The 12,745-nt window shown below is 44.1% G+C and overlaps 1 protein-coding gene across 1 annotated transcript in view; it reads left to right on the top strand.

Moving 5' to 3' along the window:
* The window catches only part of LOC109867835 (potassium voltage-gated channel subfamily H member 8-like), a 57,744-nt gene that overhangs the window by 38,349 nt on the left and 6,650 nt on the right, over positions 1–12,745 (top strand). Inside the window, exon 12 of the mRNA XM_031796465.1 lies at positions 8,503–8,717. Coding sequence (XP_031652325.1) covers positions 8,503–8,717 — 215 coding nt within the window. The remainder of the gene's footprint in view (positions 1–8,502; positions 8,718–12,745) is intronic.

The raw sequence follows: 12,745 nt of genomic DNA on the forward strand, positions 1-12,745 counted from the left end.
TCCCCCTTCACTGTTCACTCTGCTGCCGTCCTTTACAGACCAGAGTGTGCCAGGGACACATGTTCAGCCTACTGCAGACTGCGTGTGATTGTACAGCGTATTGCTGCCTTAATAGAGATGTTATGGGGTTGTATAAGCAGTGGGTCACATCATGTGTGTGATTAGATAGGTGTGTCTGGAGGGATAGGACACACTTCTCTAAGGGGTGCGTGTGTTCGCGTGCATGTGTATGTTATTGTAATGTGTAAATAGTGCAGAGTAGTCAGCAGTACATCGAGCTATCTATCAACATAGTGTGTCAGACCTTCATCTATCTGTCTGTCGCTGGAGCAGAGAGAGAGAGAGATTTACGCACAGTATCATCTCCTTAAATATGTCCCTAAAGCAACATATCAAATGATCTCTATTCATGTGGAAGGTCAAGTCAATACTTTGTGACTGTCTATAGGATGTGGTCTTTCATTCATTCCCTTTTTCTTGTTCAGTATATTCTCTTGTGTCTGTGTCTTTCTTGATTCTAACAGCACATCTCTAGCCTTTGTTTCTCTCCTTCCCTCGTGGGGGGGGGGGGGATAAGCAAGCAGCTCCTGTGTCTACTGACGCGTGAGTCTTCGTGCCTGGAATGGTTAGTCCTGTAGCACAGGGGCTATAGTGATGCGCTTTATGGTTACTACTGTATATTTAGTTGAAGCGTGTGGAATATAACTTTAATCAGGTATGGAGAGAGGGAGATAGACATAGAGAGAAAGAAAGGGAGACAGAGAGATAGAGAGAGAGTGGGAGATAGACATAGAGAGAAAGAAAGGGAGACAGAGAGAGAGAGAGAGAGGGCGAGAGGAAGTGGCACTGGAGTTGTCATACCATTTCAGCATTAGGGCTATTGGGATTCAAATGTGTCCATGGAACGAGGGATGGGAGAGAGGGGACATGGTTCAGTAGACCCTAGAATTATGTAGGAGCAGTGTGAGAAGGCATGGGTGGAAATGCTTCAGATACTCTAATTATGCACCTTTGTCCTACTGCTACTGGAAAATCAACAACAACAAAACCCTCTTCCAACATTTGATCTCTATTTGTTTTCAATGGGATTACACTGAGCATAATTTAGTGAAGAATAATAATTTGGAAATTCGCTGTACTTCCTCTGTAGACTTTCTTTGTGACTTCTTTCTCCATCCTCCTCCTCGCTCCTGTTTCAAGCATCACTCTCTTCCTTAGTCTTGCTCTCCTTCTATCTCTGTGTGTTGGTGTCTTATAAAGTATTCATTATTTCTGTCTCCTCTCACACGCATAGAGAGAGAGAGAGAGAGAGACGAGAGATGAGAGAGAGAGAGAGAGAGAGAGAGAGAGAGAGAGAGAGAGAGACAGAGAGAGAGACAGAGAGAGAGACAGGAGAGAGAGACAGAGAGAGAGACAGAGAGAGAGAGACAGAGAGAGAGAGAGAGAGAGAGAGAGAGAGAGAGAGAGAGAGAGAGAGAGAGAGAGAGAGAGAGAGAGAGAGAGAGAGAGAAAGAGATCATGCTCCAGTGGGTCTAGTCCTGTCTGTCTGCCCCCGGGGACTATGGAAGGGGACAGATAGGTGTTAGCGCTGAGCAGCCGCCGACTGACTGGGTCCTCCTGGGGGATTTGTAGCTGGAGGTTGACTGAGCTGGAAACAGTTCTTTCTAACGTCACTAAGGCAGAATAGAAAGGTGCCATCAGATAAACAGATGGAGGGATGGATATTGCATGGATATCAAATGTATCAATACTTTTTCAAATATACTGCCTTAGCCCAGTCACCACCATCCTGTGACTGTCAAATCCCTCTGTATGACTCAATGGCTTTTTGAGAAGGCTGTCGTGTCGGTTTGGCCGGACGAGAGAGAGAATATCCAGGTGATAGCTATGATCCCTTAGTGATGCCACTTGTTATATCCACTTCAATCAGTGTAGATGAAGGGAAGGAGGCAGGTTAAATAAGGATTTGTAAGCCTTTTAAGCCCTGAGACAACAGTTTCCTGTGTCTATCAAGAATGGTCCACCACCCAAAAGACATCCAACCAACTTGACACAAGTATGGGAAGCATTGGAATCAACATGGGCCAGCATCCCTGTGGAACGCTTTTGACACCTTGTAATCCATTCCACGACGAATTTAGGCTGTTCTGAGGGCAAAAGGGGGGGTTGCAACTCAATATTAGGAAGGTGTTTGTAATGTTTGGTATACTCAGTGTGTGTGTGTGTGTGTGTGTGTGTGTGTGTGTGTGTGTGTGTGTGTGTGTGTGTGTGTGTGTGTGTGTGTGTGTGTGTGTGTGTGTGTGTGTGTGTGTGTGTGTGTGTGTGTGTGTGTGCACATTACAGTTATTCAATTGTTAAAGTGCATTGGTCAAAACTGAAGTGACATTGTCAAAACTCTTCACACAGTCAGCGAAATAGAAGTCTATGTGGACCAAACTGTGAATAATTTGTCATTGCTTTCACACAAAATGCATTCAATGACCACATTCTCCGAAATCCATGATCTCTTTTCTCATTCATACTCCACCACCTGCAAAACTATATATTTGCAGCATATGTTTTCAAATGCAACACACTGTTTCCAAAACTGTTAAAAACACATTCAAAACAGAGTGATGGCAAATGTTGTGCATTTCTGCAGTAACCAGATTGAAACATAGAAAATCTCAGCAGAATATTTCATCATTCCAAACACAGCTGATTGTAATTTCAGCTGAAAGCCGACCCAAGTCTCATGTTCTTAGTCTCGTTACCAAATACACAAAAGAGGACGGCTTCGGAATGATTTAGTTTGGAAACATGAATCAAGGAAGACAGGTTGGTGGGGAAAGAAGAGTGGCAGCGAGAGGAAGACTGCATGGAGGACAAAGGAGAGGAAGACCAAGAGCGTTGGTCTCTAACGAGATAAGGGTCACAATTATTGACCATGTTGTAAACAATGGTCGCTCTCTGAGAGTGGCTGGTTTAAGGCTGCAACCAAATCTGCAGCTTTCAACAGTTGCATTAACAGTACAAATTTTCCGTAAAAACAACAGGTGAGATGTGTGTCCTTCAATGATAATTGAACTACATATTACAGTACAATACAGGATGTTCACATTTTTACATGTACTGACATTTTGAAATAAATTGATTGTTTTGTGTTTTTCAGTAGGATCCAAAGGTTGCCTCCCACAGGAGGGAGAGGCAGAATATTATCAGATGCGCAGGAAATTGCCATTGTTGACATGGTAATTGGCAACAATGTAATAAAACTGCGGGCAATTTGGGACAGAGTGCTGGCAGACAATATTACTTTTGGGAATGTGAATACGGTCAGCACAACAACAGTTGCCAGAGTCCTAGAGAAACATTAAATACGGAGGAAGCAGTTGTACCCTTCGAGAGAAACGGTGAACGTGAGAAAGAACTCTGGTATCAATATGTCCAGGTAAGATGTCTGTTCAATAACCAAACAGGGTACATACACAGCTATGCATAATGTAAAGTACTGTAAAACTGTGGATTTACTGTATTTTATAATGGAGATGGAAGCCAGGCAAACTGCACATACATTCATCTTTGTGGATGAAGCTGGATTCAACCTGGATGTCCCAGTCCTGAGGAGCTAACATCATAATGTGTGCAGCACTGTCCAATGATGGTGTGCTGTTACACAAACCACTCATTGGCCCCTACAATACAGAGAGGCTCATTTATTTTCTGGATGACCTGCATAATCGACTTGTGCCAGCGGAGGAGAGAGGGGCCAGAAACCTACCTTCGTTGTTGTGTGAGATAATGTGGCATTCCACCACTCTGCTGCAGTCACAGACTGGTTTGCTGCACATCCCAGGATGTCAGTACTATTCCTGCCTCCATACTCCCGCTAACTAAACCCCATAGAGGAGGTTCTCTCTGCTTGGAGGTGGAAGGTTTATGACCACCATCCACATGACCAGATGTCCTTAATGGATGCTGTGAATGCGGGGTGTGGAGACACTTCTCCTGAAGACTGGCAGGGTGTGGAGACACTTCTCCTGAAGACTGGCAGGGTGTGGAGACACTTCTCCTGAAGATTGCCAGGGTGTGGAGACACTTCTCCTGAAGACTGGCAGGGTGTGGAGACACTTCTCCTGAAGATTGCCAGGGTGTGGAGACACTTCTCCTGAAGATTGCCAGGGTGTGGAGACACTTCTCCTGAAGACTGGCAGGGTGTGGAGACACTTCTCCTGAAGACTGCCAGGGTGTGGAGACACTTCTCCTGAAGACTGCCAGGGTGTGGAGACACTTCTCATGAAGACTGCCCGGGTGTGCCAGACTGCCAGAACTAGAACCCTCACAGTACTGTACAGTATGAGTGATTATACTATACATGTTGATGAGAACTAGAACCCTCACAGTACTGTACAGGAGGAGTGATTATACTATACATGTTGATGAGAACTAGAACTCTCACAGTACTGTACAGTATGAGTGATTATACTATACATGTTGATGAGAACTAGAATCCTCACAGTACTGTACAGTATGAGTGATTCTACTATACATGTTGATGAGAACTAGAACCCTCACAGTACTGTACAGTATGAGTGATTATACTATACATGTTGATGAGAACTAGAACCCTCACAGTACTGTACAGTATGAGTGATTATACTATACATGTTGATGAGAACTAGAACCCTCACAGTACTGTACAGTATGAGTGATTATACTATACATGTTGATGAGAACTAGAACCCTCACAGTACTGTACAGTATGAGTGATTATACTATACATGTTGATGAGAACTAGAACCCTCACAGTACTGTACAGTATGAGTGATTATACTATACATGTTGATGAGAACTAGAACCCTCACAGTACTGTACAGTATGAGTGATTATACTATACATGTTGATGAGAACTAGAACCCTCACAGTACTGTACAGTATGAGTGATTATACTATACATGTTGATGAGAACTAGAACCCTCACAGTACTGTACAGTATGAGTGATTCTACTATACATGTTGATGAGAACTAGAACCCTCACAGTACTGTACAGTATGAGTGATTCTACTATACATGTTGATGAGAACTAGAACCCTCACAGTACTGTACAGTATGAGTGATTCTACTATACATGTTGATGAGAACTAGAACCCTCACAGTACTGTACAGTATGAGTGATTATACTATACATGTTGATGAGAACTAGAACCCTCACAGTACTGTACAGTATGAGTGATTCTACTATACATGTTGATGAGAACTAGAACCCTCACAGTACTGTACAGTATGAGTGATTCTACTATACATGTTGATGAGAACTAGAACCCTCACAGTACTGTACAGTATGAGTGATTCTACTATACATGTTGATGAGAACTAGAACCCTCACAGTACTGTACAGTATGAGTGATTCTACTATACATGTTGATGAGAACTAGAACCCTCACAGTACTGTACAGTATGAGTGATTCTACTATACATGTTGATGAGAACTAGAACCCTCACAGTACTGTACAGTATGAGTGATTATACTATACATGTTGATGAGAACTAGAACCCTCACAGTACTGTACAGTATGAGTGATTATACTATACATGCTGATGAGAACTAGAACCCTCACAGTACTGTACAGTATGAGTGATTATACTATACATGTTGATGAGAACTAGAACCCTCACAGTACTGTACAGTATGAGTGATTATACTATACATGTTGATGAGAACTAGAACCCTCACAGTACTGTACAGTATGAGTGATTCTACTATACATGTTGATGAGAACTAGAACCCTCAAATATAATTTGCAGCCCTGGAATTTCAGGAATTTGTTTTTTGTTTCAACTTTTTATTTTTCACAAGTAAATTTCTACATGCAAAGATCTAGAAAAAATAAAGGCTATTGAAGCAAATAGCTGCATTTCTGATTCATTCTTGTTACATATACTTTAGTACAGTCAATAAAGTGAAAATGTGTTCTTATTCTATGAAATACTGATTTATGTGACAAATCATTCAAACTTCAAAGACAAGTTCATAATTGATGTAGTGCTCCCAGTTACTGTTTTTTAGGCCAGTGTGTTATGAGTGACTATGCTTTCTGAGTGAGAATTGTTGATAGAGTGGCTTGAGTATTGACCGATGCTTGTTAGCAATTGAAAAAAAATGTAAGAACACCATAACTCTAACCAGTCATCAATCCAGTATCATCTGACCTTTTGAGACCCTGACATGATCTATGGGTCACGTGTGTCATAGATCCACATGTCAGGGTCTCAAAAGGTCAGATGATATTGGATTGATGACTGGTTAGAGTTATGGTGTTCTTAATGTTTGGTATACTCTGTGTGTGTGTGTGTGCGTGTGCGTGTGCGTGTGTGTGTGTGTGTGTGTGTGTGTGTGTGTGTGTGTGTGTGTGTGTGTGTGTGTGTGTGTGTGTGTGTGTGTGTGTGTGTGTGTGAGGGTATTAATCTGCCAAGCTCCCAGCCTATATCTCTAATCATGGCACACACATCAATGAGAAGGCAGGCAGGTGAGCCACATCACAGCTCAGATTATTAATGGATGGATATGAAAGGATTAAAACCCTTGGATTATTAATCCAGAGCTGTAAAACCAAGCAGGGAGCAGTGGAGCACGGCCCATAGAGTACATCTAGGCAGGTCTACCTTCAAACACAGAGTCAGCGGGAGACAAAGAGTTAACACAGGGGACTGAGGGGGGAGGGGGTTGCCTTGGAAGGAGTCAGAACATATTGACACACACAAACATGGTTCGATGTAGGCCATGCACATGGACTAAAGTCAAGGACGGAGGCTAAGCATACCGGATGAATACACCGATGCACATGGACTAGAGTCAAGGACAGAGGCTAAGCATACCGGATGAATACACCGATGCACATGGACTAGAGTCAAGGACGGAGGCTAAGCATACCAGATGAATACACCCATGCACATGGACTAGAGTCAAGGACGGAGGCTAAGCATACCGGATGAATACACCCATGTTTGAACATACATTCACACTCAACACTGGATTCATACATGTACACAATCTATAAGTGTTCCTATACATGCAGTTTTGCATCTCAATACTCATAAATATAACATCTGTATAGCCCACAAAAAAAGAAAAAGATGAGGGTGAGCGGGGGCATGTTCTTCATGAAAAATGGTTCAAATGATGCTTCACTTCTTCAAATGTCATGTTGAACTAAGAATTTTTATAAAGTGGTTCCTTGAAACCTTGATTTTCTAGTCCTGTAGATGTCTATCATACGTGAGTTGAATTATGGTGAAGAAAGGAGAAGGAGGAGGTAGAGGAGAAGGAGGAGGTAGAGGAGGAGGAGAAGGAGGAGGTAGAGGAGAAGGAGAAGGAGAGAATGAATGGGGGGGAGGTCATATAAACCAATGGGAGGGAGGGGCTGCATACAGAGTGAGAGTGCAAATAAAGAACACGAGAGAGATTGTAAATACAACCCATTTATGTTTATTTATTTTCCCTTTTGTACTTTAACTATTTGCACATAATATGACATTTGAAATGTCTTTATTCTTTTGTAACTTTTGTGAGTGTAATGTTTACTGTTAATTACTTATTGTTTATTTCACTTTTGTTAATTCTCTATTTCACTTGCTTTGGCAATGTAAACATATGTTTCCCATGCCAATAACGCCCTTAAATTGAAATTGAGAGAGAGAGAGAGAGCGAGAGAGAGAGAGAGAGAGAGAGAAGAGAGAGAGAGAATGGTAGAGTCTGCTGGGTGGAGATAAGGGTGAAGAGGTAGAGAGAAGTTACGCACAGTGGGGCCCTCCCCTCTTCCCTCTATCACCCCATTCCTCATTCGGTCCAGCCCCCTGGAGCCCCTCCCCCTCCTCACTGCTGTAAGTGTCTCGCTCTCTTTCTCTCTCTCTCTCTCTCGCTCTCGCTCTCTTTCTCTCTCTCAATACAATTTCAATTTAAGGGCTTTATTGGCATGGGAAACATATATTTACATTGCCAAAGCAAGTAAAATATATACTAAACAAAAGTTCCAAAAGATCATCTGAGGGAGGCGCTGCAGTCGGCTTCGTCCATCACCCAACCACATTACCTCGAACACACACACACACACACACACATACACACACATACACACGGACACACAGACACACACAGACACACACACACACGTACATTCTCATACTTTATTTAGTGCAATGAAACAAAGAGCACCCAATTACATACCGGTATGCTTAATGACTACTCCTATTAATAGTCATCATCCATACTGTATACATGACCTCAATATACTGTAATAATTAAACAGGGCTTTTTACTGACTGCATCACACATACACACACAAATTACACTCATACACACCGTGTCCACTGCCGACCCTTTCAAGTGCCTTTTATGACATGAGACACAAATAGCCTTATAGAAAACATGTCTTTCTGATGTTGGAATAATTGGAAAAGCTCGGTCAAAAGCACAGACTGCAAGTGACGTAATGTGTGTAATGTGTTTTCCTCCATACCCCCAGGGAAAGGGGACTTGATCGGCAGTGATTCTCTGACCAAGGAGCAGGTGATTAAGACCAATGCCAACGTGAAGGCCCTGACCTACTGTGACCTGCAGTACATCAGTCTGAAGGGGCTGAGGGAGGTGCTGAGGCTCTACCCAGAGTATGCTCAGAAGTTCATCTCCGAGATACAACACGACCTCACATACAATCTCAGAGAGGGCCACGGAGCTGACGTGAGTAAAACCGCAACACGTGCAGGCATACACTACTAAACATGCAGTAAAAACATGCACACACACATGCACAATATCACACACACACAGACACACACACACACACACACACACACACACGCACACTAGTACATTGTTAGGCGTACAGCCTGCAGCTGTCCCGGTTTGTTTGATCAACAGAGAACATTGAGTGAGGAGGGATGGTTTGTCTGTGTGCATGTGTGTGTGTCTGTCTCTCTGTGTGAAAGTGGTGAGACTAGTAACAAAATGGAGTCCCTCTCTTCTCTCTGTGTTATCTGCTAATGCTGCATTATAAAACTCTGAGGGACTTGCCTGAGGGGACATTCACCTTCAGAGGCCACATCATGCATTGTATGCATAATCACTACTCCACCTCCCCTCTCCCTCCTCAAAATACACAAACACACACACCACTCCCAGTGCAGTGGAGTCAAACTCAACGAGACAGGAATAGCAGCGTTCAGCGGTTTGAAGTGTGTGCCGGAGCTAAGAATAGCGCCGGGGATGTCAGTGGCTCTCGCTGACAGGCTGTGTCCCCTGCAGGTCCTGCTAAGATTGGATCCTGCAGGATAAAAATAGCCCAGGCAGTGGAGGAGAGAGGGAGGAGAAGGAGGGAGGAGAAGGAGGGAGGGCTCAGCGGTCTTTCTTCTTTTTTTTCTCCTGTTCACAACCACTTCCTTCAAACACACGCAAGAGGTCTGTCTCCACCTTTCACAGAATAGCATGTCTATTTGTAACTCCCACTTTCTAATCTTAGCTTACAGCCCCAAAGGCTGGGTTTGTGTGTCTGTGTGTGTGTGTCTGTGTGTGCCTGTTGTCGTGCGCATGAGCATGTATGCATGCGTGTTTGTGTTTGTTTGCCTCATATAGCATCCAAAGAGCTTATTCCTTATCGGCCAACGTTGTGATGGCATCGCCGGGGTCTAAGGTGGGTTCTGTTTTACCGGGGTCTACGGTGGGTTCTGCTTTACCGGGGTCTACGGTGTGCTCTGCTTTACCGGGGTCTACGGTGGGCTCTGCTATTCCTGTCATTTGTAGGGGGCAATGTAGAGGAGCCCCTGGTGGGGCTAGGGTTGGGCTGAGGGCTCCGGCTCGAAATGGACAGCAGTCATCAACCATTATTATGGGAAGCTCAATGGTTAGATTGGTGGAAGTCCGAAATTCCCGTACACTTTGTTTTCCTGAAGCTATTGGATTTATCAGAAGTCATGCCCATCACGAAACAGATTCCCGCTCGGAAAATGTATTGTCTTAGCAACAACTCAGGTTATCTTGACAGAGGGGTGTTAAATCTGAATTTCTTGAGATTCAAAAAGGTGTTCCTCAGGGTTTGATTTTTGGTCCATTATTGTTCACCTTGTATATTAATGACATAGGAAACACTGTTAGTACTTGTAGAATTCCTCTCTATGCAGATGATGACACAGTTTTGTATTCCTGTGCCACCTCGGTGTAGCAGGCCATTCGTGGACTTCAGCATGACTTTGATTCAATTCAGAAATCACTTACGGATCTTAAATCTGTGTTAAATACAAGTAAAACCATGTCACGAAATGTTGACCGTGAGGACCTGCGTATTTACGCTACAAATGGAGCCCAAATGGAGCTTGTTTCTCAATATAAGTACCTGGGTGTCTGGATTGATTACAAGTTGTCCTCTTCGTAATGCATATTGAAAATCTGACTAAGAAGCTAAGATGCAAAATTTTTTTTTTATATAGAAATAAATCATGCCTCAGTATTGAAAATATGAGAAAGATTGTTCAAACAACGCTTCTCCCTGTATTGGATTTAGGTGATATTGTTTACATGCATGCGACAACCTCTGTTTTGAAAACCATGAACGCAGTCTACCAGTCTGCAATATTTTATCACAGGGGACAATTTTAGGACTCATCATTGTAGTCTGTATAAAATGTGGGATGGAACTCTCTGTCTGTAAGAAGAGAGCTGCATTCTCTTTGATTTAGTTACAAAGAAATCTTACAGAAACCCCCTTCATATATAACTTCATTAGTTAAGTTAAGAATCATAAGTTAACAAACCAGTTCTCAGGAATGGATCACATTAGAGATCCCTTGAGTCTTTTGTTTTTGTGCCCCTAATTTGTGAAACAATATGCAGAGTTGACTGCAGTTACATGTGCTGGTGCCACTCAGGAAGTTTAAATTATTGATTGAGGACCTCCATGTAGTTGAATGTGATTTATTTTATTAAGTATGTTGATTTTGGTATTGTGTGCTGAGAGAGAGAGAGAGAGAGAGAGAGAGAGAGAGTGTGTGTGTGTGTGTGTGTGTGTGTGTGTGTGTGTGTGTGTGTGTGTGTGTGTGTGTGTGTGTGTGTGTGTGTGTGTGTGTGTGTGTGCTGGAGGGAGGAGGGTTTGGGAACTTTGTGAAAGCAGCAATGAATGTATTCCGTCCCCACTGTCTCTGCTGATTCACTTACTTCTGACTGAAAGACTGAGACTCATGAGCCAGGCGCTGGAGGGAACACAATGTACTGGGTACACCAGTCAGTTCTGTGCACACTGTAGTGTACGCATAGACACACTTACAGACACATGTAGTAAACACACACACACACACACGTTCAAACCACAGGAGGCTGCTGAGGGGAGGACGGCTCATAATAATGTCCGGAATGGAGCAAATGGAATGGCATCAAACACAAGGTTTCTGCTCCCGCCGTTACCATGAACCCATCCTCTCCAATTAAGGTGCCACCAACCTCCTTGATACCAACTCCGTGGCCTTGTGGTTAGTGTCCACCCTGAGATTGGAAGGTTGTGAGTTCAATCCCTGGCTGAGTCATACCAAAGATTGTAAAAATGGGACCTGATGCATCTCTGCTTGGCACTCAGTATGAACGGGATTGGGGGTAAGTCTCTGCGACAGACTAGCGTCCTGTCCAGGGTGTGTACTGGTACATCAAGCTGCCTCACGCTACAGAAACAGGAGACAGACTAGTGTCCTGTCCAGGGGGTGTACTGGTACATCAAGCTGCCTCATGCTACAGAAACAGGAGACAGACTAGTGTCCTGTCCAGGGGGTGTACTGGTACATCAAGCTGCCTCATGCTACAGAAACAGGAGACAGACTAGTGTCCTGTCCAAGGGGTGTACTGGTACATCAAGCTGCCTCACGCTACAGAAACAGGAGACAGACTAGTGTCCTGTCCAGGGGGTGTACTGGTACATCAAGCTGCCTCACCCTACAGAAACAGGAGATAGACTAGTGTCCTGTCCAGGGGGTGTACTGGTACATCAAGCTGCCTCATGCTACAGAAACAGGAGACAGACTAGTGTCCTGTCCAGGGGGTGTACTGGTACATCAAGCTGCCTCATGCTACAGAAACAGGAGACAGACTAGTGTCCTGTCCAGGGGGTGTACTGGTACATCAAGCTGTCTCACTACAGAAACAGGAGACAGACTAGTGTCCTGTCCAGGGGGTGTACTGGTACATCAAGCTGCCTCATGCTACAGAAACAGGAGACAGACTAGTGTCCTGTCCAGGGGGTGTACTGGTACATCAAGCTGCCTCATGCTACAGAAACAGGAGACAGACTAGTGTCCTGTCCAGGGGGTGTACTGGTACATCAAGCTGTCTCACTACAGAAACAGGAGACAGACTAGTGTCCTGTCCAGGGGGTGTACTGGTACATCAAGCTGTCTCACTACAGAAACAGGAGACAGACTAGTGTCCTGTCCAGGGGGTGTACTGGTACATCAAGCTGCCTCATGCTACAGAAACAGGAGACAGACTAGTGTCCTGTCCAGGGGGTGTACTGGTACATCAAGCTGCCTCATGCTACAGAAACAGGAGACAGACTAGTGTCCTGTCCAGGGGGTGTACTGGTACATCAAGCTGCCTCATGCTACAGAAACAGGAGATAGACTAGTGTCCTGTCCAGGGGGTGTACTGGTACATCAAGCTGCCTCATGCTACAGAAACAGGAGACAGACTAGTGTCCTGTCCAGGGGGTGTACTGGTACATCAAGCTGCCTCAT

Source organism: Oncorhynchus kisutch, linkage group LG2, assembly GCF_002021735.2.
Source record: "Oncorhynchus kisutch isolate 150728-3 linkage group LG2, Okis_V2, whole genome shotgun sequence".
NCBI lineage: Eukaryota > Metazoa > Chordata > Actinopteri > Salmoniformes > Salmonidae > Oncorhynchus > Oncorhynchus kisutch.